At 50.3% G+C, this 26,096-nt stretch overlaps 2 protein-coding genes across 6 annotated transcripts; one reads left to right on the plus strand and one right to left on the minus strand.

Moving 5' to 3' along the window:
• Positions 1 to 377: 377 nt before the first annotated feature.
• Positions 378 to 2,992, plus strand: SLC51A (solute carrier family 51 subunit alpha). Of its 2 annotated transcripts, XM_032986879.2 has the most exons (9): positions 378 to 481; positions 685 to 779; positions 1,090 to 1,244; positions 1,361 to 1,434; positions 1,525 to 1,683; positions 1,817 to 1,928; positions 2,048 to 2,194; positions 2,396 to 2,501; positions 2,613 to 2,992. In XM_032986879.2, exons 1-9 carry the CDS (start codon positions 447 to 449, stop codon positions 2,747 to 2,749), a joined length of 1,020 nt encoding a protein of 339 aa, XP_032842770.1. In that variant the 5' UTR covers positions 378 to 446; the 3' UTR covers positions 2,750 to 2,992. The 2 variants fall into 2 exon arrangements, with proteins under 2 accessions (XP_032842770.1, XP_032842771.1); XM_032986880.2 differs by lacking the exon at positions 1,525 to 1,683.
• Positions 2,993 to 3,585: 593 nt separating this feature from the next.
• PCYT1A (phosphate cytidylyltransferase 1A, choline) lies at positions 3,586 to 24,625 on the minus strand. Of its 4 annotated transcripts, none has more exons than XM_042794740.1 (9): positions 24,485 to 24,625; positions 17,163 to 17,303; positions 14,226 to 14,325; positions 11,876 to 11,992; positions 9,758 to 9,909; positions 8,873 to 8,951; positions 7,980 to 8,122; positions 6,751 to 6,939; positions 3,586 to 6,173 (listed from the first exon to the last, which is right to left on the minus strand). In XM_042794740.1, exons 2-9 carry the CDS (start codon positions 17,277 to 17,279, stop codon positions 5,967 to 5,969), a joined length of 1,104 nt encoding a protein of 367 aa, XP_042650674.1. In that variant the 5' UTR covers positions 17,280 to 17,303; positions 24,485 to 24,625; the 3' UTR covers positions 3,586 to 5,966. The 4 variants fall into 4 exon arrangements, with proteins under 4 accessions (XP_042650674.1, XP_032842709.1, XP_032842708.1 ...); XM_032986818.2 differs by lacking the exon at positions 24,485 to 24,625 and adding an exon at positions 20,923 to 23,959; XM_032986817.2 differs by lacking the exon at positions 24,485 to 24,625 and adding an exon at positions 19,016 to 19,900.
• Between the last annotated feature and the right edge of the window lie 1,471 nt (positions 24,626 to 26,096).

The following is a 26,096-nucleotide window of genomic DNA, read 5'->3' on the forward strand; positions in this document are numbered from 1 at the left end:
ATCACCTCCCACCCGGCTGCTGCTGCCGGGGCGTGAGGATGCGTCCCGGACCCTGCGCGGCACCACGGGGACCCCCAGCACCACAAGCCCCTCTCCAGGCTGCCCAGGCAGCGTCGCCCCAGCTCCGATGCCCTGCTCCCCAAGCTTTGGGGACGCGCAGGCGCGGGTGGTAACCGCCTCTCCCGGCACCCTGGGTCAATAACCGGGCGGCCGAGGCGCTCGGCAGGGCCGGGACGGCGTGGGGGGCACGCCAATGGGCACCCGCAGAGGCGGGAGAGGGAGGGGAGCACTGGAGGCTGCTGGTTAAACTAGAACAAGGCGCAGCAGCCTCTGCACGGTCCCTGCCCCGGGGACTCTGACCCCACGGGCCGGCAAAGGGAGCCAAGGCAGGCGGTGCTGAGCAGCCCCACAGCCGCTGGGACAGAGCCAGGGAAGAGCAGAGCAGGATGGACCCCACCATGGAGCTGGCAGAGGACCCCAGGTAAGTGCTGGGGACCCCCGTGCTGCTTTGAAGTCGGGTAAATCTAACTTTTTGGAGCAGGACTTTTGAGTTATTCTCTCTGTAAAGGAAGGGAGGTGCTTGGGGGGTGAGGCGAGCCAGCCAGGGGACCTCAGGGACCCTGCGGTGCTGAGGGTCCCGTGTCCCTACCAGCCCCATGCAGCGCTCACTGCCCTTCCCCACAGGTTCCCCCACTCGTTGGTGGAGATGCTGATCAGGAACTTCAGCGTGCCGGCAGCCTGCTTCGCTCTGCCGCCCACCTCCCGGCAGCTGCTGCAGCGTAGGTGGGGGGACCTGGGTGGGGGGGACCCTCCTCTTACCCCTGGCAGGAGTAGGACAGGGATGAAGGAGGGAGGGGTGGCTGCGGCGAGTGCAGGCAGAGCCCAGGGAGGGCCAGCACCGGGGCAGGTGACATGAGACACGGGAGCAGTGGGGCAGGAGCACCAGCTCTGGCACAGCCAGATCTGCTGAGGATGCGGCAAGGGGTTTCCCAAAGCTGTGGAGTGGTGGGTGAGGTGTCAGCTCCCTGCCGTGGTGGCCCCAGGGAGGACAGGACAGGATGGAGCTGGCTTCTCACCCCTCCCCGGCAGAGCTGGACGTGACCCAACTCGCCATCCTGGGCCTCGCCACCATCATGACGCTGCTGTCGGTCGCGATCTTCGTGGAAGAGGCTTTCTACCTCACCCGCAAGATCCGCTGCCCCATCAAGATGAAGACCCTCCGCTGGAGCAGCTCAGCCCCTACGGTCAGTTGGGGTGTAGGGGTGCTGAGGGGTGTCACCCCAAGGGTCCAGGGCCACCCGAAAGGTGCCAGCCCCCAGCAGGGGGGAGCAACAGTGTGCCAAGCTCGCGTCTCCCCCAGGTTGTGTCTGTGGTCAGCTGCTTTGGGCTGTGGATCCCGCGCTCCATGATGGTGGTGGAGATGGCTACCACAGCGTGAGTATCACCTACCCTGGGGCTGGGGCATCGGAGAGTCCACGGAGCCTGACCTGCCTTCCTCCTCCTCCTCCTCTTCCTCCTCCCCAGCTACTTCGCCATCTGCTTCTACCTCCTGATGCTGGTCATGGTGGAGGGCTTTGGGGGGAAGGAGGCAGTGCTCAGCACCCTGAAGGGGGTACCCATGGTGGTCAGCACTGGGCCCTGCTGCTGCTGCTGCCCCTGCCTGCCCCGCATCACCATGAGCAGGTGAGGGAGAGCTGGGGTAACCCCCTGCCCCGGGGAGGGCTTTTACCCCGTGCTGCTGCTGGGGTGGAAGAGAATTCCCTGGGGCAAGGGCTTGGGGTCCTCAGGGTGCTACCGGTCTCTCTTGCTGTGCCAGGAGAAAGCTTCAACTGCTGATGCTGGGAACTTTCCAGTATGCCTTCTGCAGGGTGGTTGCCGTCTTCCTGGGGCTGGTCCTGGCCACCGATGGGAACTACAACCCTGCTGACGTGAGTGCCAGGGCACGGGGACGGGCAGGGTGACGTCCTGGACAGGGAGCCTCTACCAGCCCTTGCCTTGCCCAGCAGCTTTGTCAGCCCAGGCATGCTTTCTGCACTTCCTTGCCCAGATCTCTGCGGAGAGCGTGGCCCTCTGGATCAACACCGTGGCCGGCGCCTCCACCCTCTTTGGGCTGTGGTCCCTGGGCATCCTCTTCCGGCAGGCCCGGCTACATCTGTCTGAGCAGAACATCAAGGCCAAGTTCTTATGCTTCCAGGTGAGCCCTAGTCCTGCCCAGCTCCCCCCTAGGCAAGGGGCTCCTCCGGCACAAATGGGATGAGGTGGTGTGGGGAGAGATGGTGGGGCAGGAGCCACTGGTGGGCAAGAGCCGGGTTCAGCTGCAGGAGAGCAGGGAAGGCGAGGGGCAGGAGCCTGGCAGCAGCGTGGCCCTCACCACCTCGGGTGTTGGTGGCTGCAGGTTCTCCTTGTCCTGACGGCACTGCAGCCTGCCATCTTCAGCATCCTGGCCAACAACGGCAACATCGCCTGCTCACCACCCTTCTCCTCCAAGGCCAGGTCACAGCGTAAGTCAGGAGATGGGGGAGCAGCGTCATGTACTCCCGGCTGAGCCCCTCCATTGCATGGCACAGCACGGGGAATGGGCATGGTGGCCAATGGCCCTTTTCCTCTTCCAGAGATGAACGTGCAGCTGTTGATCCCACAAACCTTCATCTTGGCAGTGGTGACACGGATGTACTACCGCAAGCAGGACGACAAGCCCGGCTACCAGCCCGTCAGCTTCGCACCTGCAGTCACCGACACCAAGGAGTGAGCAGGAGGGAGCAACTGGGGTGCTGAGGGGCAGAGTGAGGCGAGGGGCTGGTCTGCCCTGTACAACCATCTCTTCCTCCTCCAGCCCTGGGGAGCTGCTGGCAGCAGAGGGGGAAAAGAACATCTTGGCCTGGGGTGAAAAGATCCAGAACCTGAAAGCCACAAGCCAAAGGGATCTGTGAAGCTGCCTCCAGCCCAGGGGGCTCTTGTCTGGCACTGAATAAATTTGTACCCAAGTCTTGCATTGGTGACTGGGCTCAGATCATCTCCTGCCCATGCTGGGTGGGAGATGACTCCACACAGACAGAGGAAGACAGAGCCCAGCCCAGACATGGCACAGGGTGCCTAACACCCAGCTGTGACGCTGACCTCTGGGTGCTGCTGTCGGGGGTCTGACGGCCAAGGCAAGGCCAGGGCAGCAGCGTTTTCTCCTGAGACCTCTGGATGGGTCTGGCCTATCCCTGTGGCATGTCCTCCACAGCAGTAGCTGCTCCCGAGAGCACAGCAGGAGCATCCGCGCCTGCCAGCCTGGGGCCAGGCAAGGGAAGGAGTCTTGAAACACCTTCATAACACAGGCAATTAGTTAATGCTGTCTTAACTGGCCTTGCTGAGGATCTGCTCCAATAGCAGTATCTGCTCTACACTTAGAACAGAGGTGGGGATGTACATCAGGAGCGATGATGACTTGCAGAAACCACTTTTGACCTGGCTCATGTGTTTTGCCCAAAGATCAAGCTCTGTGCTATTCCTGATAGCACAGGGCAGTGCTAGAGATGAGGCTGGTCCAGCAATCCAGGAGGAAACAAAAAAAACAAAGGGAAAAAAAAAAGTCTAGTCTGGGATTCAAGTGTCCAATTTAATTTAAGTGCAAGGAGGAAGCAGGGATTATTGGTTACAAGAAACAGCTCTGTTACTCCAAGCTACATGTAAAACCATGGCTGGCTTCTTACCAAGCACCCCAGGTTTTGCAGACACCAAGAAACATGTTAAGGTCTCTGCAGAACAAACCACAATCCCAAACACCATTGTTATCCAAATTTACAGAACGCTGTTGCATAACTTGTGTTTAAAATAGTAAGGCTCTAAAGCAGACTGGTCTTCGTGATCTGGCTTGGGAAAGAAATGCAACATCCATACTGAGGAAAGGGTGAGGAAGGGAAGGTGGGGAAGGTGAGGGGAGAGAGAATAATGAGGGACATAAAGTAAGTGCTCTACCACTCATAAACCAGGAGATTAATGACTGGCTTTTACCAACTGACCATTATTTGCTCCTTGCAGCTTAAAATCCATAGCAGCCAGCCATGCTCCCAGAGCCATGCACATCCCTGCTGAGAGAGGTCCAAAATGGCAGATGAGGAATCCCCAAAATACCCTTTTCCCCATGTCGACTCTGGCTTCAACAGAAGCAGAGAGTCTCTGTCAAGCCCTCTGGGCAGTGTGGCAAAGGATCAGCAAGATAAAAGCTGAAAAGAAGCGGCAGCCTGCTCCTCCCTCAGGGCCCCTGTGTCCCCTGGAAGCATGGCACTGTGCAGAGCCTGTGGCAGCACCTGACGATTTGCCTCCTGGCACTCACTGCTCCCCAGGCCTCGCACCCCGCTCTGAAGACCTCCCTGCAGTATTGCTGACCTGGCTCTGAGCTGTCCTCCGCTCCCAGCATCACAGGAGGATACGGGCAGCTCAGCCCAGCAGCTCCACCCAGAGACAACGGCTATCACAGGGGAACCCAAACAGAAAAGCAAGCGGGAGTTTCACAGCTATGCGACAAGACCGGTCCCTCCAGCGCTGGCTGCCAGAGCAGAGTGCTGGGAGCTACGCTGTGCACACGGGGAGGGCAACTGCCCGCGGGGAGCCACAGGCCACAAAGCTCAGTGTTTATTACAGACACGACAGCAGGCACGACTTGGACCATGGTTTCAAACAAGCAGATTACATGTTTAAAATCTTCAAAAGCTGCAGTGCTCTCTGATGCTCTTTCTGCCCTGCCTCAAGGAGCGGAGTAAGAGGGCACCGATTTGTGCATTTATTGCGCAAGCCAGGTAACTGCCACGCGGGACCGGGACCCTTCCCTGGGGTAAAACGTGCCCTTCACCTGCCCGGCTGCACACACCAGCACGGGCAGCAAACTGCCTGTACAAATTCACGTTTTGTCCTGATAGCAGCAACTTCATGGCACCAGTGTAAAGGACTGCTCCAGCCCTTAGAGCACAGCAACTGAAACACAGACAAACACGCACAGAGCACAGTGTTGAGGGGCCATTTGGACAGACAGTAAAACTTATTACACACCAGAGACTGGGACAAGGAACTTCTCAAAGGAGTACACACATTCATTTCCTACCTGGGTGCTCACACACCCAAGGAAATGCACTGACAGCAAGTGCCCTGAAGCAAAGATTCATTCTCTTCTCTCCAACAGCAACTGAGGGCTGAATTTTAGCTCAGGATTTAGCAGTCTTGTTAAGATTAGCTGGGAAGGCCAGCCCCTGCAGAATTTGGAGCTGCGAATGCTGCGCACTTATGGGGTGGGCGACCCTATAGTGCTGGGAGTTCTTCCAGGGTGTAACTCCTGCGTGCTAAGCTGGTAGCCCCCCACCCAGCACGTCCTCACTGCGACACGCTGGAGAGTTCAGCTAAGAGGCACACGAGCACTACAGGGGCTGCTGGATAGATTCCTAATAGCTCCAGAGCAGCAGAGATGTCTCTATTTCCTAGAAGCCTCTTTACACCACCGCTTCCTGTGTGCTCTCGAGGTCACGCTGGTTGAGGAACCGAGGGGTCTTTCATTTGGCAGTGGCATGGATACTGCCTGGGGGTGGGGGAAGTAAGACAGAGGAGCTGAAGAAAAGAAAAGACAGATGGGTCTTCCCACTCTCCCTCCTGCCTGGAGGTTTAACAAGGGAAAGAAACCAAAACAAAAGCCACGCTTGAGTGCTGTTCTTTGCTCTTTAGAAGACTATTTTCCTAAAATATAAAAACCATCTTCCCCCTGGAAACCACCAGAACGTAAACAATAAAAAGGGGATTTGAGGAGGAAAAGGGAGAGGAGGTTTGAATGTGCTTCCAGGCAGTGGCCCTTGCTAAGAGCGACGGGTGCCTCCAAGGCCCTGTGCTCACCGTCAGCCCTGCTCCTATGGCTCTCTTGCTCATTTCGAGTTCCCCAGTGGGTCCGGACTTAGGATTCAGCGATTAGCGGTTCACAGTAAATCCCAGCTGGTAACTTAATCCTCTTCATCCTCACTGATGTCATAGGTGACTGCAGACTCATTCCTGGAGCGGTTGGCCGGTGAGGAAGGAGGAGTCTTGGTTGAAAAGGGCCAGCGGAAGGAGGGAGACGGGGAGCGATCGTGTGTGGGGCTACTGCTGGGACTCTGCTTCGGGCTGATGGCCTGCAGCATCCGGCCCTTGCCCTCCTTCAGCATGTGTTTCTAGTGATGGAAGCGGGAAGACAGTTAGCATGGGTCAAACAGCAGTGGAAGACTTGTGCAGCAGCTTGAGTTGTTGTGCCCCTTCAAGGCTTCATGCAATATAAGAGCAGAAAAAGCCCAAGCATTGCTCTAGGCTTTGGAAACTGCATACAGTGTAATCATCACCCATTCTCGAGCACTTCTAACATGAAGTGCCTGTGATATTTATCCAGCAGCACAGGAGAGCCTGGCAAAAACAAGTAGCTTCAGACTCATGCCAGGCCAGTGACAAAGTGACTGCCAAGCTCTTGGCTGCTCTGTGGCCTGCAGGACACAAGCTGGAGTTTATAGACCAGCTTGTGGGACATGGGAACTTCTCATGCTACAACAGTCATTGGCATTATCCAGTTGCAAGGGTGATGGGTCCCTGTAAACAGGCTGCCCAGGCCTGGGACAATTTGCCTGGAGACTGGCAGCACATCGAGCACTGCAACAAACCATAAACCTTTGCTCTGCAGACCGTGGGCTTCAGAAGCCCTACAGTGACTGCCAAGCTCTCCAAAATCCCCCTTCCCCTTTTCCCAGAGCAGCTCCTTACCAACGCGCCTTCTGGGCCAAACATCTCCAGGAAATTGCCGATGAACTCCCGGGACTTCTCTTCCCACTTCTGAATGAGATCAATACTCTTCTCCTCCACTTTCTGGACAAACTCCTTTGACTTCTCCTCTACATCCTTCACCCTCTTTTTCACCTTATCCACACGCTCTTGGAGGTGATATTTCTTCTCCTGTACAGTAAGCGGTGGATCAGAATACAGCTCACCAGATCTGAGCGGCGACCACCTCTGCTCTGTGTTATTACACTGAACTGCTGCTTAAGACTCAGCATCTCCATTAGTCTTGTGACACTTCTTCACTTCAGTGACACTCCTTCACTAGACTAAATGGCAGACATAGTGGGGCTGTGAGATGCTTGCACTGGCACAGTACACAGAGCGAGACTAAACCCAGAGATAAGCACTATCTAATGGAAGTGCATGAAAGAGGGAAATATTTATACAATATACAGATTAGATTTGAGTGACCTGCTGTAGGTCTCTGCGTATCACGACAGTACAAGTCTTTTTGCTGGGTGTTTTTAAACAGAGGCAGAGTTACACGCCAAAGAGAGGCCAAGCAGCCATTACCTCTCCTGCTTAATTTTTGTATTTGATTGTATTTAAAAAAACAGGCACAGTATCTGAGTGATTAAAAAAAAGTTTACTACTTTACTTCCAACATCAGAATTGCCTTCTGCTTTGTATTCTGACTGTGGGCTAGAGCTGCTCAACACAGGATCAGAGCATGTCCTTCTCTCCCACCCAAGCACTGCTGCTCCTGCAGCTCCACAAAGGGAACAGTACAGTGAGAACGGGATCAGATTTTATCCTAACAAAGACTACCTTAAGAAGGTGGCTGAGGAAAGAGGAGAGAGATGAGACACAGCAGCTGCTGCCAAGAACAACCCACGCTTCATTCAATTCAAGAAATTTCACCACACACCCTGTCTCCAGCTCTTTCAACAGGTAAAATGTCACCAAGACTTTTCTGACAATGGAGCAGTATTAGCAAAATTTCAGTTCTGGGTGGGTCCCAGAGGCAGTTTCAGGGGCAGAAGAAGTCTAATTTCTACTCCAAGGACACTGGTTTGGTGCAACTGCTTAGCTCTGCAGACTGGTCTTTTACTGGCATATCGCAGGACCGTGCTATCACGAGATGAGACTCTACAACTCCCCACTCTGTAAGATTCTGCTTCGTGCAGCTTGTGGTGAGACACACTTCAACTCACGTTTATGAAGCTGACGTTGAGCTCTTTAGCCGTGTAGCCACGTTGCAGGTTCCGTCTGGCATAAACATCATAGTCCCGCACGATCCGGGTGATAATATCTGATGTTGAGATCCCCTCAGTCCTCTGAGTTGGTGCAAACATGCCTGAAGTTGGGGAACAGGGCCCAGGACAGCTTTAGCAAGACACATGGCAAAAAGTTGCTGCCACCTCTGTCAGCAAATAACATCTCCTGTCACAACTTCATTTCCTAACTGTCCTCACTCCACCACATCTTTGTCCTTGAATGTACAATACCAGGGTCCTCCTTCCTGGGACTACGAGGAAGACCCAGGGAAGACCAAAGCATGTCAAAACACCATGTCTTCTAATGAAAAGCTCTTCACTTTAGCTGGTTTAAAGATGACTGACTGTAATCCACTGCATATAGAATAGTGTGGTGACAAGGACCATACAAGGGGTCCTACAATTTAGTGAGTGGAAATATAACAAGCTCTGATAGCTGAGTTTGGATAGATTTAAATAAACTGCACCCTCACTGAGTTTCATAACAAACAGCTAGAGGAGCCACTTTGCTAAAATCATGAGATTCTCCATTTGTAAGAAGCTATAAGTCAAACTGGTATTTTTTTAAAAAATGTCTATTAATTCAATCACAATAACTAGGTTGGAAGTAGGAATTAATGCCGGGCAGTGCTTGGCCTGGACATGGCACAGTCCTAGCCTTACAAAGTAAGGCTCAAAGCTGGGCTTCCCGCCCTCAGAGACTCCTGGGCAGACCTCGTTTTCACAGGGGCCCAGCCACTTCCCCAGGCATAATCCTACCATACAGGGGCACAGAAGAAACTACAGCAGATCTCTGACAGGCAGCCCTGGAGAATCTGACCCAGACCCACCTGCTTCTTTTATATGCTTATAAACATCATCGCTGCCAGCAGAAGAATAAGGGATGTCATCGTGTGCAACGAAGTCAATCTGAAAATTAAGCAAGCAATCAACATTTTGTTTTGAAAGCGCGGGTCTCCTGCTTTCTGTCAAAGGATAGTAACTTTTGCTCAACACCTCCACGCAGGGGTGTGACAGATCAGCAAGACACTTTCCTCTGTTAAAAAGCAACACAGAGCAGTCCCAAGTTTTCACTGGCAACTGCGTATCAACTGTGAGCACACACCAGAGAGAAAAGGTTACCACTAAGGACACAGCTGTTTTAAGCTCCACAAATGGCTTGTTAATGGCAACAAAGGTAAACTAAGCAAACTCCCCTGGAGACTCCTTCACCTCCCAAAGCAGTTCAACAGATTGTTAAGAGACTCCTTTCACTGTATCTTACCAACTGATAAAAGATTCTCAACACAGCTTGCCTGGTCTCCTGTTGCAGGGAAGCTGATGTAGATCTAAGCCGCTCCTGCTGTGAGCACGGAGTTGGACCAGACGCCCTCCAGAAATCCCTTCCAACCCATGTTATCCTCTCCCCTACTGTGTCTCACATCAATCTGTAACCAGCATCAACTTCTCCTGGAACCGCGAGAACCCTTTCAGGCTTTTTCACCATGTCACAATCTCCATCTTATTTTAACATTACCTGCCAGCTCAGCAAATGCTTCCAGTCTCCCAAGAAACCCACTTGATTCCCATAACCCTGTTCATTCTATATTTAAGGAGTTTCAACAGAAACGGGTTGCTCAGGCAGAGGTCACCCCCATGGATGAATTTTTGCTGCAAACAGCAAGCGCAGACAGAGGCTAATCAAAATTCAGAACAGATCAGATGTCACAAATTACCCTGTGCTCTGCCAGGAACTCGGGGGTGAGCGTCCACGGCGCATTTCTCACCACTTCATCCACATAGCGACAGTGCTGCACAGCGTCATACCGCTCATTCTCATTCATTACCGTGAAGCCCTTGAAGTTATGGGTTAGCTCGTCACTGCAGACTGAAGAAACAGGCAGAGGAGAGTGAGCCTGAGGTACTTACCCCAACGCTTTACAGTGAAAGGACCTTGCACACACCCCTGTTAAACCAGGCAATGCCAGTTGCTGACGGAGGCTGGTGCTGGCACTTTCAAACTCAGCTCTTCCAGCCACAAAGCACCAGGAACAGGGCGCAGTGCAGGGCACTAAACTCCTGAGCAATCCTAGGCAGGCTGTTTGGGGAATTTCTGCCCAAGCTGGGGACCTACACCCCAAACCCTCAAGGTCTCCAGGGCCTACAATGCTTATCAAGAAAAGCAGCCAATACAGGAGACAACTGTCCTGTATGAAATGGCACCTGGGGAGCCTATCAGGCAGAAATCTGGTTTTAAACCTATGGATGTCTCAGGCTTGCAAACTGAAGCCCATGAAAGAAACCCACTGCCTAAGCTTCTGATTTCATAAAATGCCACAGTCGAGTTCTTGGAAAGTTGTATTAAAACAAAGGGTGAGTTCACAGAAAACCAAGTTAGCTTAATGATTATATTCTATGAGAAAGTAATTGAACAGCTCTTCATAATCTGCAGTGTAAGACACTGAGGAGGAAGGAGTTTTATTTAGTTATCAGACTCAAAAGTAAACAAGGCTTTACCAGTCTCACTGGTATTGGATGTATTTATGTTCTAAACAAACGATGAAGAGCAGGTGAGATTGCTCCCAGCTTGGAGCTAATGTTCCCTTGGGCTGTGGCTTCTTGTCTCAGTTCCTGGTACAAGGGGAGCAGTTTATTGCCCTTCACCTCCTCCCCAGTCTCCCAGAGGCAGAGTGTGGTTACACACCTTGCTGCATTAACATGTTAATAGTTTGACCTGAAGTTATTTTCCTGTTTAATGTACAACATTTACATACATGGGGATGTCTTTCTGCCTGCAAGATTTCCAAGCTCAGTGCATTTTGTAGGTTGAAGCAACTATTTCAGCTCCCTTCCCCTTCCAGACACTACTGTAGCACACACAAAAAATGCAGCAAGTGAAACTGTGGTAAGGAAACAAACCACACAGAGGTGTTATGATTGCTCCATGACAGGATCAGAGTCTTGTTTTGCTTCAGGAAGCTTATGGTTGTTGAGAAAACTAGTTAAAGGTATTCACAGCTCTGATACTTTAACATCATTATGAAGCCTGGCCAGAGGCCACCTCCTGATAGACAACATGCACAGCCTGACCTGTCTTTAAGGTGGGTGAAGGTATGGGCACAGGGGCACTGCCTGGACAGAGGCCAGAGTATTACAGCAGCCAGAAGAAAGAGTCTCTTTTTTCCCCGTTATATTTTGAAGGAGGCCTGGCTGAAACACCTCTGCTAGATTCCCTCAGACAGTCAGCAGGATATTCCTGGCATCATCTAAAGACTTCTGAACCTAACAGACAAAATGGGGAACTTTTATTTGGAAAAATGGGGCCTCACTGACTTCCATGTGGCCAGGCATATGCCCAAGGAACCACTGCGACCTCCACACTCCTAGTGGGACCTGTTTGGGATTAGACATAAGTAATCCCCAGCAGAGCTGGAGCAAAGGAGAGACTTGCAGGGTGATACAGGTGACACAAAGCTCAGCCAGCCATGAAGGGACTGTTTCTCATTCTTTTACTGTCTCACTCAAGAGGCAGATGCTCAGTTGCCTCAAGTATATTTTGATACTCAGACACGCAACTCACTGGTACCTGTCACAAAACAGAGGGGTCAAATTAGAACAGTGTGATCAAAAACCTTTTCCTTAAGCACTCATTTGGTGCAGGATATCTTTCTGCAGACATATCCAACTCTCGACATATCGCAATAAGACTCCAACAACATTTGGGACAACTGGCTGCAGTGAGAGCCACTGAGGCCATAAAGACAGAAACCCTGCTATGCCATCTGTATGCACAGTCACAGATGGAGGTAAACTGTACTTCCATGACAGCCAAAGTCAACAAGGTCATTCCTTACCTCCGACAATGAGGTATGTGTTTGGGAAGAGGTTCTTCGCTTGCATCAAGGCCCGGGCGTGTCCAGAGTGAAACAAATCAAATATTCCATCTGCGTAAACTCTGACAGGGCGATCCACTGTGCCAAAGGGACAGAGAGACATTTGTGAAGATGCCTTCCTGGAGAAGCAGCTGATGCTCATGCCCACATTTGGGGACCTTCTGAAACTCATGAGGGTGTTGCAGAAAACTGACAGAATGCAGAGCTGTAGTCAGGAAAGATTTGTGAAGAGAAATGGCTGGCTCTCTGCCTTTCCACGTGGAAACAAATGCAGCTGAGCACAGAGCTGAAATACAACCACGTTCAAAGATAGACTCAAAGCCTACCACGTACCCGACAAAACAAGGTGAAGGGAGACCAAGGGGAAAGCAGACCCCAAACACCTCCCTCCTATGGAAATCCAAATGCAGCATTAACTTTTTGCACAGCAGTGAGCTACCACAGGGAAACCGGCCCAAATGTTTCAGAGGTGACGGATTTCCCCCTGCCAGCCAGGATGGCATCTTGAGACCTTTTCAGCATCCTCCTCTGCAGCCTACTGTCACAGCTACCAGTCTGGCTGAAGAACCAGACTGATTTCTCACCAGCATTATTGGCTCCCCCAGACCCACGAAGTGTATGGCTCTATCCAAAAAGCCAGCTGGACTACCCAAAGAAAAGCAAAGAAATTCTCCTGAAACACTGGTACTATTAGCTAAATCCATAGATAAATAAGGAGGAACAAAACTTTTCTCAGGCTAGCTCTGATAGGGAAACTGTAGCTCAGCTCTTTGAGTTCAGCACAGAGGTAAAGTCAGACAGTCTAGCACTGCCACATAATAGTAGGAGGCTCCCTGAATTCTGGTCTCCTGGGATCTCACAAGACTGCAGTCCTCTTGCTGCTGGTAAACAGAAAACCACACAATCTTGGAAACTGGCACACTTAGGAATGGTCTGCTTCTCTCTGGCCCAATTCAGGCAGACAGGCTCAGAGGAGTGGTGTAAGCAGCAGCACACCAAAGCTGCAGTGAGAAGACCTAGCAAGAGAGATGAAACCCCATGGGTCTGGGCAGGGCCCTGAAGGTACCTAGAGACAGAGCCTGGGAGGTGGGAAGTGGGTGAGTTGATGCAAAGGCAGAGTTGTTAAATTCAAGCTAAGCAGAGTCGTCAGTTTGAAGACAGCCTCTTACGATCAGTTTTCAGCAAATCTGCCTCAGTCTGAAGATGCCAGGAGGCTCTGGAGAGCCAAGGATCTGGAGATCTGAGACTGCAAAAGCTTTTTGTATGCCAAGGAAGGGCTGGTCCTGGCAGGCATTTATTAAAGTGCAGTTATGTTCTGGAAACTGGCTGGGACATCCTTCCCTTTTCCTTCATACCTTGAGCAGCTACAGTTCCTGAGCACAGGCATAAACAGCAACAGGGAATCATGCAGTGTATTTTAGTCTCAGCAGGCAGGAGAGCCGTCACTTTTGAAATCAGAGACCTTTGTGCAGGCTCTGGAGTCTTTCAGGTGGAAAATTAATGCAGACTGTGAAATGCACTGGATTTCCAGAACCTCCAGCAGGCAACTACTGCCAGGTCTCAATCTGAGCTGGCTCATCTCTCAGCAGCAGTCAGGTAGGTAGTAGTGCAGCATTTTTATTATCTCTCTGTAGTCATAACAGAGAGGCCAAGAAAGATGGCACTGTTTGGCAAGAGAGGGCAGCCAACCTTCAGGAGTCAGTCTTGCCTCTGCCTCCCCCTCGGTCTTGCAAAAAGAACAGTGTTTCTCCCAGCCTGTCTTAGAGAATAAAAGGACATGGTGTTGTTGTGGGGCTGGCCTACTGTGTTTAATGACACTGACTTTAATTCAAATCCAGGCTTGAAGAGGACATTCTGAACAAAGACTTATGCTGGTTTTACTTGCCCACTTCAAGTTTCAGAAAGGATGACTTTTAAAGTGTTTAAGCTGCCTCAGACAAAGTAGTACAGAAAAATGTTCAACTCTCTTACTACTCTATAGCTGTCAGTGGCACATGAAGAGACAAGAATATCTATCTGCTTCAAATAGTCTTATTTGTGAAGGTATGGCTCCTCACACACACAAGCTCAAATTTCAGTTGTACTGGCAGGCCCGATTTCACATGGGAACCGTTATCTAATCACCAAAGCATTAACTAAGTCATTGGCCACAAATCTGGTCTGACACACAAGATTTGGTCTCAGATATCACAGACATACCTGCCTCCCGCCCCCAAACCCAATATTCATACAATCCCCTTCCAGTGGTTTGGTTTGTTTCTTTTTTGTTTGTTTGTTTGTTTGTTTGTTTGGGTTTTTTTTTTATACTTACAAGGGGTCCCTCTCATAGCTTCTTCATATGTTACTCTGATGTATGGCTTGCTGTAATCGATTTCCACTTCATCTGAAAACGGAGCTGGTTCCCTCAGTCCCTAAACAGCCAGAGAAGGTTAGCTGTGAGAGTGCAAAGGTGAGCGCAGAATGTAGCGGCAGCACTGACACTGCAGTGTCCTAGTCACCGAGTGACTCACTGTGTCTCTGCATGATTCAAACACATGTACCAAAAGACTAATTAGTGTTAAACCTCAAAACAGCCCTGCAGGGTGATTAACCTGAATTTAGAGAGGAAGAGAGAGATAAAAAAAGTAGAGTTAAGAAGATGATAGTCATACTGGACCCGACAAAACTGGAGGCTCAGATCTGCAGCTGGTGAAACCAGACTTTTGACAAACAGCAGTTCACAGCAGCACAAGCCAAGCTTCATCAAACCTCACTGACACAGCTCCAGCTATGCCCACCCTGGCAAGACCATCATTTTTCTGTGCATGAGTGCTTATATTGTGATGTACAAATTGTAATAGCTCCTTGATATAAGTACATGAATGAGCAGAAGAGCAATACCAACAGCAGCACAAGCTCCCAGAGAATGTGTGTATTGTTACCCATTCCTGAGACATACCTAATGAGAGTCTGGCCTTTGATCTCTGGCAGAGTATCTCCAACTGCTCCAGGAAAACCCCTCTAATCTGCTAGCTTGACCACAGCAGTATGTTTAATCAGCAGCTGAAGTCCAGGTATCATTTCTGGTCTCCTCTGAATGGAAACAAAACATCTGCCCTTCCCATAACAGAACAAACAGCTCAATTTCCTTCTAGCCAGAGGGTGTGGGGCAGGAATGGATGTCTATTTCCTGAGACAGAAGACTAGGAAACAAGCTTGTAGATCATTACAGTAATACCTTCAAGCTGCAAAAAGCTAATCAGCACTTTCCTCTCTGGCTTCCAATCCCACTGCAGGATCCTGCCACAGTGCCCAGCACCACTGCAACCAGAGAGACCGCTGCTCTTCTTGCTAATGTCATTCCTTATCAGAGTGCTCAAAGTGAAGTGCACAGCAACCACTGACCACTACATTCAAGCAAATTGATACTGCTGAAAATCTCCTTTAACTTACTAAGGCTCTAGTATCCACGTTTCACACACCACCTCCTCTACCACGATCTTTATTGTTAGGTAAGGCCTGCAGGTCTGTCCTTTCATCACTGCCATTATATCTGGGACCTGTGAATAAAACCAGATTCTTTGCAGTTTGGTTGGCACATACCTGATATGAAGCTAGGAATAAAATCTTTAAAAAAATGTATCGAAATTATCAGAGGATCACAGAGAAATGTCCTCAAAAGCTCCTACCAGAGTCTTGCCCTTCCTCTGCAGCGCCTACGAGGGTCAGGACTCAACCTGATGTGCACAATATAACAGTCTCATGAGTCAGCAGGCTTGTTACCACCATCTGCTGCTGAGCCCCGCTGCTTCAGGGGAACACTCTGCCAGTCAGCTGTTTAGTTGGGAACGGTAAAGACTTCAAGGTAACGTCACAGTTAGGCAACACTATTGCTATAATAAATAAAACTTTCACAAAAGGAAGAAAAAAGAAATCTTTCGTCAGGAGGTCTGTGTTAGCCTTGTGGCTAAAAAACAGCCAGGAAATTTATAAAGTGGCTAGATATTACTTGTCTTGTACTGTTCCTAAACAAATGCTTTATTTCTAACATAGGACAGACACCAACTTGAAGAGCAAGTGATTCCCATGGAATAACTGGCATACTTCTCTTTCCTTATTGAAATACCTGGGGTCTTTAAGAGGGACAGGGTGGGTTTTGATAACAGTCAAGGAAATAAAGGTTCTGTGGGATAAGTCATGCAGCAGCTCAAGCCTCCATTCCCAATGATTTTCTTCCCAGTTCTCACTGCTGGTGTTGTTACCCTCTGTCAAATGCTCTGGGACAGGACTAAAGTACTCCTGAAGAGCAAAATATTGTTATCAAAGAGGAAATCTGCAACGCATCACCGTATTTTGCCAAGGACTATGACCCCAGTAAGACGTGGCAGGGATGGTATCTGTTTTTTGACAGAGATAAGGAAAGTGCAACTACAGCACACATGATACACAGAACAACTCCAGGAAGAGGGCAGAGAAGAGCTGTAAAAAGCCCATCTTCACAATATTGCAGCAAGGACAAGTTAAAGTCAGCCCTTTACACTAGCATTAACTGGCACAGACCCCCTTTAGAAAAGACTTCGCTGGATTTAGCTTGTTAAAGCTGTCCCAACATTAATCTAGAAGGAGACAGCCTTTTGGTGTGTTTTTTTTTGGTTTGTTTTTTTTTTTTTTTTCTTTCCTGAACACTCCTGAAATACCAGTAACATAAATGCAGTCTCCTGCCAGACCAAGAGAATCGAATGAACAGTCACATCTTCCCGGTGTTTCACAGCACAGAGTCAACAGATTGCTTCTTCAGGTGCTTACAGACTTCAGACCCTCCTGCAGTTCCCCTGACTCGAACAGGACTGCTTTCTGTGAGGAGCACGAGTTGTTTGTTTGCTTGGAGTATTTCTCCCTCCCACCGGGTCGCTTAAGAAAACCCACCTGTGAGAAATGAATGCTTACTTCTCCACGGATAGCCATATTCACGCCTGTTTGGGTTCAGCTTATGTGACTACAAACAGGCCAGACACACCACAAAAGCAGCTTAGCGATTCTTGCCTCAGACCTAATTTAAGCCCATGTTGTAAGTATGTTATTAGAATGAACAAAGGAAGATTTTAAACTGGCTTTGCAAGAAGGATAGCTGCTGTCATTTGCTTCTTCCTGCCCCCTCCCCAACTTGCTTTGTATGTCCACAGCAAAAGCATCAGATTTATCTTTCTGCTGTTATGGCTCAATGTACTAATCTCACAGGCACCTAAAGCTCCTATCTCTGCTTACTTACTAGTGAGCGTCGTGACATTTTTGGAGGGATTCCATCCAGCTCTGTCGCCCCATTGGGGCCAGATCCATCTTTTCTTCTCTTTCGGGAATTCAGCCTGGAAGAGGTTGGTGGCTCCATCTTGCCAAGCACATCCAGTAAGAACTGGAACGAAATGCAGGAGGGGGAAAAAAAAAAAACAACAACAAACAACAATAGAGAAAAAAGGGATATTTCTCAGCTCTTCCAAAGCAGAATCAGTCAATAGCAGGCAGAGTGTACAGAAGGTCAGTGCAAAGACACAGCCACCTAACAAGGGGCTTAGCCAGTTGTATTTGGCATCAGCTGCCAAGGCTTGACAAACAGTGCTTGGTGGGAATACTGAATGATTTAACGCAGCCCAGAGCTGTTCTGCAGAGAGAAGCATGCAGTGGTCAGCTGGCTGGAGAGAAACTCGCACAAGAGTTGCAAGTTATAAATCATTACAAGAATAATGATGCTATTTTAGCATCTGAAAAGCAACCTAAGAATTAAGGCATGCCCAGTCCTCATTCAGCCCTCCCCCAGCACTCATTTTGCTGAATGCAAACACTTCTACCCTTCTGTGCCCCCCCAACCCATCCCCTCCAAGACAGCTGGTGGGTGTGCTGCATCCCGGTACAATCCTGAAGAGATGAAGGAGCAGGTTTAAGCAGAAGGATAAGGGTGAGGGAAGGGGTGAAACACATGGTCATAACTTAAATAACTAGCTGGCTTGCTGTTTGCTTTGTTGTTTGTGTAAGACCAAGCTGCAGCTCCCCGGTAGGGACAGCTCACCTTGGGATGGCTGCCACCACGCTCCCCTATTGTCCCCTGTCCCCACCGCAGCGGTGACTCAGCCAATGGTGAAACAGCTGCTGACACCACATTAGGGCACACTTACTTATGGCACTTTATGTGCCAGGTTGTAATTAGTGGTGGTTCAGCTGAACTCCTTCTGTGATGAACAGACAATTTGGGACAGAAATTGTGACAGTTATATGGAAGTAAGCACTCTGTGCTTTTGAGCTGGAGTCACTGTACCTTCCCAAAAGGGCCCAGGAGCATCAGGAAGCCCAGCACTTCACACAGTTGAAGCAAAGGTAGGGATTTATAGAAGGGCATGGCAGCAAGCATTCACTCCTCAGCTGCTGCAGGAGCTAGAAATGGGTGCTAGATTTGCAAAGTTTATAACTGAAGAGCAACATTCTCTCTCATGCTCACTTGAAGTGTGCACCTCTCCTGTGCAGCAAATGGCACTTCTGAGCTGCCATTCCCGAGAGCAGCATGACCTCTCCGCCCAGGAATGATGCTTACATGCATGCCTCAACACCCTAATAGTAAGAACCGCATGGAATTTAAAACGGCTCCACACCCACATGCAGTGGGTGTGCTAGAACACATTAGGTGGGGCAAGTGGGAGGTATGAGAAAGGGCAGATATCCCTCTGAACGCCACCCCTCTCCTTGGCAGAGGGTCTCTGCTGAGCGTGCCTGCTTGGGACAAGCTGGGACTGTCCTCAGTAAGGGCCACTGGGCAAAGCTCTGCAGTTCTTCAGCAACCAAGAAGTGTGGGCTTTGTGAAAGAGAGCTGTTAAGAAGTAGATTTAGTAATCAGATTTACTCAAGCACAAATGATTCCCGGTTAAGGAATGTTCCAAAGTAAGGAGTCAAATGCAGTATAGTAACACGCGAACATACTGCTCTCCCCACACAGCATCGAGATGATCCCTTCTCAACAGCATTAGGGCCAAACACAGCTGAACTGGTTTTGGGCTACATGCATACAAGTATCCCAGATTGCTCTGGCAGACCTAACACAATACATTAAGAACAGGAAAAGCAAAAAGAGCAAAAAACCTTTTGGGGAGAAGACAAGTGACAGTGAAGATCAGCCACAAGAGCATTTCAGAACCGCATGAGCCATCCAGCACTCACTCTACAATGCCTTCGAGTCAAGTTTGCCGAGTTTCCCTCATTCCAGTAATTAATTTACTATTTCCTAAAAACAAACATATGGGAGTGTGCAAGAACAATTGCAGGAAAAAAGTTTGCAACCCTGAGCTCCAAGTCTTCAAACACTTAAGAAAACATTTAACTTTCAGGCAAGGTCTGTGCTATAAATGCAGCAGCTTCCAGAGTGCCTCTCTGAAAACAGGCTATGACACAAGTAATTCTTAGGTTGTGCAAGGTGCCATCTTGCAAGCACACTCGGTATCGGTTATTTACTCCACCACCATGGTCCTAGCAGAAACCATCCAGCTCACAAAAAGCAGCAGACCTCTGTGTCTGGTTCAAGTATCCCCAGAGTTTTTGGAAACAGCTGGGGGAAATAGCAGGTTTTCTTGTTATTTGGTCAAGATAATTTCCCTGTGCTTCAAGCCACCTGTTGGTCTCTGATCAGTCTCTTTCCTTCCCTTTGGAGAGAATTAAAAGTTCTGTTAATGTGCTGAATGCAGTCATGAACCACTGCCCAGCAAAACATTAAAAAGCACTGGCAGAGGCTCTGGTGCTGAAGTACGGACACAGGACCCTTCACGGACAAACAGGTGAAGCTCTTCCCATGTTATCCTGGCCCATCAGAGCAACCAGACTTCTCCGCACGCAAGTACACTCTCTGCTGAGTTACTGCCAGCATCCTGCTGCAGGGTGCAGAGCACACGGCCAGCCAAAGAACTGCAGGTTACAGCACAGGGCAACACCGTGCTTTATGCTGATGTACAGCAGCACTGTCTGAGCCCAGGAGAAACCCCCAACAGCTTCTTCCAACCCCTCCCACACCTAACCATCCACTTCACCCTAACTCACTTTTCTACTTCTCAGAGTATATGTAGTCAAATGATGGCAAACAATAGCTTAAGCAAATGGATTTGCTTTGCATTAAATAAGCAGCAGTGGTCAGACAGCTCCAGTCACCCAGCAGCAGCAGCAGCTCTACCTGACATACCAAGGGAGAAACCTGCTTCAAGCATGGCGTAAATATGCTCTATCTGCTCTGATCTTACAGGCTAGACGTTGCTGAAGGAGCCCCTACAGTGTCTGGAGAGCTGGGCATCTCATGAGTGACGCTGCTCTGCTAATTACTCAAATTAATGAAGAAATTAAACAATAATTTTAGCACTCTTCAGAACTTCAAAACCTCCATCCTGTGGCTAGCACGTTTCTGGGAAGTCCTTCCAGCACCAAACTCACCTTCATTAAAAACTGGGAACATGTTGTTTTTAAAAACACACCATACCTTGCTGCGATAAAGCTACTAATCTTAGAATGTTTCACTTTGACCCAAATGACTAAAATAGCATCCCAAACAATTACTTACTAACAATGGGATCCAGCATCTGTAGCTGAGCTTAACACATGAGCACATAGCTTTACTTACCCAAATGCGTAAAACACTGGCTGTTCTAAAATTAATTATATTTGCAGCAGGTGGGGAAGAGGAAAGAGAAGATAACTCTCAAAGCTCATTCTGAAAAACTCAAAGATAAAACCCAGGCATAACCAGAAGGAAAAGCCCTGCTGTAAAATATTAACGTCGTTCTGTTTTGTTCAAGGCATCACCCTCCTGCATTACTGAGTCTGTACTGAACATGAGAAACTGCTTGTTAGGAGCAAAGTGAAGACGTGCCCCATTTGGGAAAGCCATGGGCAGATCACAGTCGCAGCGACACTTTACAAAACACATGGGGCTTTGCTTCTGAAATTTATTTCTTTGGTGCACATCCTGTATCAAAGTAGCGCCTTGCATTACCTGCCAACTAGCTCACCTATGGGCTCTGTGAGGAGCAACCAACTGCCAGACGGGAGAAGAGCTGCTCTCTGTGTCAGGGAATCGCTCCTCTTGGTCCACAAGTGCAGATATTGAATAAAGGAGGGGAAGCGGTTGAAGGGACAAATAGGAATTTTCTTTAAACTGTGGCAATAACAGCCTTCAGAAACCATCCAGCACTTTGCTGAGTAATACTCCAAAGGTCAAGTCATTTCCCACTGAAACATGGCCACTTCTGGGAGGGAAGAAGGACAAGCATCGATTATCACAAAGTCAAAAAAAAAAAACCTATAGGCAGGGAAGGTATTTAAAAATTCTCTCTTAGTGTGAGTTAACTACACCATCATCAGAGCTGGAATTTAACCACAACCCCAAAGTTAACACCTCTGGTCGATGGAGCTCAAGAAGGTAGAGCAAACCTCCTGGCTTAGCCAAAGCCTTATCTCACTGCCTGCATCCTCATGGACAGTACTGACGTTTTGTTTAGCCTTGGTGGTGTCAGAGAACTGCCCGCCTCACACTACAGCAGAGAAGAAGATGAGATATTTCTGCACCCTCAGTGTACTGATGGCATGAGGACCTGACCCATTTGCATTCTTTGTGCTTTCTGTCCCAAGGAATTTCTTGAAGAATATTATAATCTGCAAACCTACATGCAGCAGCAGGGTTTCTTCTGTAACTTCCACTGCTTTTCACTTGCAGATTTACGCGCCATGCAGAATAAATCCTGCTACTTACATTTGAAGCTTGTGCAAGACAAGAGCTGACTGCAACAACTCAGTAAATGCTCCAGCCCCAAGCTGCTGCATTTCCCACCCAAGATCTGAGTCAGGGGAAGGCTGGCCCAGCGAGGCCCCTCTGACACCCACAGCTCCCCGGCTCCCTGGTGGCACTGCCAGCTGCCCGGCTCGCCCATCGTCCCTCTGAACTCAGAAGGCATTGACAGAGTCATATGTGACTGTCATGTGCTGCTTTGCCTACAAGATCATTCCACTTTACAGGAGCAAGCTATTTCTCTTCTGCTGACTCATCTGCAGGCAAATACTACTAAACTTTGCACTCTGCCAGCTGTCTGCAGAGAATTGCCTTGACACATGGACAGCACATAAGCAAGAGCCTCAGAGAAAAGGAAGAAGTTGTGTCACTTCAGATAGTTCCCCTGTCAGGCTGTAAAGTACCCAAACCCAAAAGAGAATCCTTTCCCCCCTGATCTCCCTCAGCTCCAAGCCCCAGTTTACAATTAACCTTACTGGTGTGTATCCTTGTAGAGGTTTGCAGACAGAAAGACTCAGAAGAGGCTAATGGCACAAGACTCATCACAGACTCCTGGAGAAACTAATGAAAACCTGTTTACAAGATGAGGCTTAAACTGTACATAATTACTGGGAGAGATCAGGATCCTTCTCCAATCTGCGCTTAAAAATCTTGCCCAATCTCCAAGGCAACTTCATTCCCAGGCTGGCCAGGCCCAGCTCTGCCCCAGTCTCTAGACTGGGAGCATCTGCTTAAAAACTGAGTGCTAATGGCTGCGACTCAGTCTGCTCACCTCCAGAGAAGACTGCTACTCTCCCCAGCACTCTCCCCACAGTCAGCATCTGCCCTACCTAGACAGCCTAAGCCCTCAAGCCCCCCATAAAGGTTACTGCAGGATCTGGCAGGCAGAGCCTTATCTATACTTAAAACATAGGCTGCTTCAGCTGCTCCGGTTGAGCAAAAGCAGCTATACTGCAGCATGTTAATAGCCACATGAATGTATAAAAGGGATTCCAGTTCAGCCACTGCCACACACTGGTCCGACAACATCCAGAACCAGACCTTTTCTACACTGGCTAAAACAAACCCCCAAGACTTCCATCCCCTACTGCTACAGGCAGGCTGATAACATTTTCTCAAGCACAGCCCGAGCACGCAGATCTGGTACCTGTGTCCTGCAATCAATGAAAAGATGCTCCTTTTCACCAACAAGGTCCCAAATGGCTTAAGATAATTCGCTCTAATGCCACCACAACTGAAAACAGTGCAGTGTGATCACCTAGGCAGCGCTGCTATGAAATACACACACAAAAAAAGAAACTGCTGGCAAAACCTTTGTGAATTCATGGCCCTTCTGGGTACACCATAACCCCGAGGCACTGAGTGTCCTGGCATGCGACAGAAGTCTCTGCTGCGTTTAGCAAAGCAGCAAGAGTAGGGTTTATGCAGAATATCAGACAAGATTTGGAGCCTGCCCAGGGACAATGAAGTACAAGGATGGGCGGTCATTCTGTCCTGACTGCTGGGTTGCGTTGCATTGTGTTTCATTTTTAGGGCTTAACAACAGAGCCTTCTGAGACTTCAGAAGGCAACCCTCTTTAGTAGGTTTACACATCAATACCAAATCCTTGCTTTAACAATTATTGTTTGTGGCTCATCTTACAGTAGTTTTAAGACAATTACAAACCAGATCTTGGATGAAGAAACTTCCAAGTCATTCATTTTAATAATTCTGTATATGCAGGAAATAAAGCACAGATATTTTCTATCTGAATTTCAGAAGATGATACAGTGGCTGTCCTCAGGCCCTGAAGTCCTGCAGATGGAACCCTCACCAGTACCTGCTTCTGACCACACCAGTCTTTGCCAGCTGCAAGCTGGGGGACCTGGTGCTGTGTCGGCACAGGGTGGGAACAGAGGAGGGAAGGCCACCTGCAGCATCCTGAACCTCCCTCTGCAGCACAGGAGGGCTACCACGAATTGTCACAACTCTCAGAATTCCTGCAGACTTTAACTCTAATTACACAAGCATTAATCAGCGCAGCCAGGACTTTGGTGGACACAAAAAGCAGGTTAGGGAAGATGTGTGCCTGTGCAGCAGCTAGGTCACACCTTCCTTCTCCGCAGCCAGGGCCACCTCCTCGTTGTTCTCCCCTCTCCCCAGGACACGGCTGCGTACCCAGGTGGGGGGGATGTCCCCCCAAAACCCCTGCGCTCTAAGCCCTGTACTCCAAAGTTTCCCAAAGCATCTCCTGCTGTCTCCTCTCGGCCTGCCCCCCCGCCCCCCACCACAGCCCTTCCTGCCACCCCCTGAGCACTGTGCCCGAGCCCCAGCCTCTCCCCAAGACCCTCCAAAGGGGGAAGCAGCTCACCATGTCGTACCCCCCTGCAGACATTGCCCCCCCTTTGCCTGGAGCCAAGCACCCACCGGCCAGCACCTCCCAGAGCCCCCCCGCCCCACGCCTGTGCCCACAGCCACCCCGCTGGGAGAGAGGTCCCGGGGCGGGGGGGGGGGGGGGTCCCCGCCTCACCCCGCACGGCAGCGTGGGGTTCCCCTCACGGGCCTCCCAACCTAAACCCACCCGCCTGCCTCCAGCTCCCGCCACGGGCACCCTCCGGCGCCGCAGCGCCCCGTCTCCTGCTGTACCCTTCCCCACACCGACATACCTGTCCCCAGAGCCACCCCACGGCCACACCCCCCCACACACACCACATCCCCCCGTGACAGACCCCCCATACCCACACCCGCCGCCCCCTCGGCGCCAAGCCGGCCGGTGCCCCCGAGCCCCCCCACTGCCCGCACGCACCTCCGCAGCCCGATCCCGATCCCGATCCCGATCCCGATCCCGATCCCGATCCCGATCCCGCCGCTGCCGGAGCCGCTCCCGGCGCCAGCCCCGCCCCGCTCCCGCCAACGCCAACGGGGCGGCGGGCGGAGCCGCTGCGTGTCGGGCCGGGGCGGCAGGAAGGGACCGGACACGCCCCGGGAAACTGCGCCCGGAGAACCTCCGTTCCGGCTCGCCGTGGGTCCCCCCCCCCCTCCCCTCGCCCCGGGGAGGGTGCTGGGTGCCCCCGGGGCTCCGCGCTCGGACCGGCGGCTCAGCGGAGGTTTGCTGCTGCGGCCCACAACGCTGCCCTCCGTATGCTCAGTGTCAGTTCTGGGGGTTAAGGAAGGAGGGAGCCAAGCCCCCCCCCCCAGAGCAGACCCTGGCTTCATGGCAGCCCTGCAGCTCCGGCACGGCCGGCCTCGGCCTCGTCCCGCCCGTGCCTGTATCCCCTCAGCAGCCGCCTGGTCTTCATGCAGGGAAGACACAGCACCCCTCACCCAGCTCAGGCCACGGCCAAGGGCGACCAGAGCTGAACGATCCCAGACTCAAACCTGCTTTGTGAAGTGGCTGTTAAAAACCTCCACAATAGAGCAAGTGCAAGGCGAAAAATTGTGATTTATCGCTGTGACTTGACAGAAGTGTCAAAACGAGGCTGAGGGCATATACCACCTCCTGGCAAGTGCCTTTAAGTGGAAGGTTTTGCTCTTCCCCAAAACTTACACTCCCAGGCTTGCGCACAAACCCTTGCAGCCTCTGCGGTTCCCTTCATGAGTGAGAGCCGCAGGTGGCAGCAAAGCAATTGGGGAAGTCACTATTTACCATCAGAGGAAAATGAAAGGAAGTCACTTTTAACCAAATATAATACAGAAACAGGACTGTGCTGCCTCCAGGGTTGTAGCCAAAAGAGTGACTCTAGAAGATGCATCATAATTTGTTACTTCCCCACTTTCCAAGTGCTGCGTTGACAGAGTGAGTTCTGCTCTAACAGCTGGTGACGGTAGGATTCAGGGTTCACCTCACCCAACTTCAGCACTCTGAAAGCCATTCATGCCATTTAAATTGTTCAGCTACGCTTGCTCCGTGGTTAGCACAGATTGAATAGGCATCAGTGCACAGCAACTCATCCCATCTTCTGATGGGCATCTGAGATGCACTCTGGTGGCACCCGCTCTCTTGGGAACCAACCTGGTCCTCTAACTTTTGGGAATATGCAAGGCTTTAGCACTCCTCTTCAGATCTACAGCAGCCTTTTCTATTGCTCCTTTCTGAGGCTGGATTCCTAACAAATTTGGGCTCCAAACATCCACCATCATATTCCAAAACAATTACAGAGAGGCAAAGTTCGAGAAAGCACTGCAGTATCTGCCACAGAGGGCAATGAGCAGTGATTACTCACAGTGTCCACGAGTGCCAAATTGTACCAAGCCAACGAGGAGTTACAGTAGGGAGGAGTTTCGGCAGTCGTGGGGTGTGCAGGCTGATGGCCTGACCTAATGTCCTAAATACCTTGTCTTCCTATCCATTAATACCATCTTGTGTGACACAGCTGGGATTCACAGCCCAATTGTTATGGGAAATGAACAAATCTGGA

Source organism: Tyto alba, unplaced genomic scaffold (genome assembly GCF_018691265.1).
Source record: "Tyto alba isolate M040663 unplaced genomic scaffold, T.alba_DEE_v4.0 Super-Scaffold_10, whole genome shotgun sequence".
NCBI classification, from domain to species: domain Eukaryota; kingdom Metazoa; phylum Chordata; class Aves; order Strigiformes; family Tytonidae; genus Tyto; species Tyto alba.

Coding starts and splice junctions, on each gene's coding strand:
- SLC51A (XM_032986879.2), top strand. CDS start 447: ATGGACCCCACCATGGAGCTGGCAGAGGACCCCAG. Junction 482..684: donor GAGCTGGCAGAGGACCCCAG/GTAAGTGCTGGG, acceptor CCTTCCCCACAG/GTTCCCCCACTCGTTGGTGG. Junction 1,929..2,047: donor GGAACTACAACCCTGCTGAC/GTGAGTGCCAGG, acceptor TTCCTTGCCCAG/ATCTCTGCGGAGAGCGTGGC.
- PCYT1A (XM_042794740.1), bottom strand. CDS start 17,279: ATGGAGCCACCAACCTCTTCCAGGCTGAATTCCCGAAAGAGAAGAAAA. Junction 9,910..11,875: donor CACATACCTCATTGTCGGAG/GTAAGGAATGAC, acceptor CTGTTTCTTCAG/TCTGCAGTGACGAGCTAACC. Junction 6,940..7,979: donor TCAACGTCAGCTTCATAAAC/GTGAGTTGAAGT, acceptor CTTACTGTACAG/GAGAAGAAATATCACCTCCA.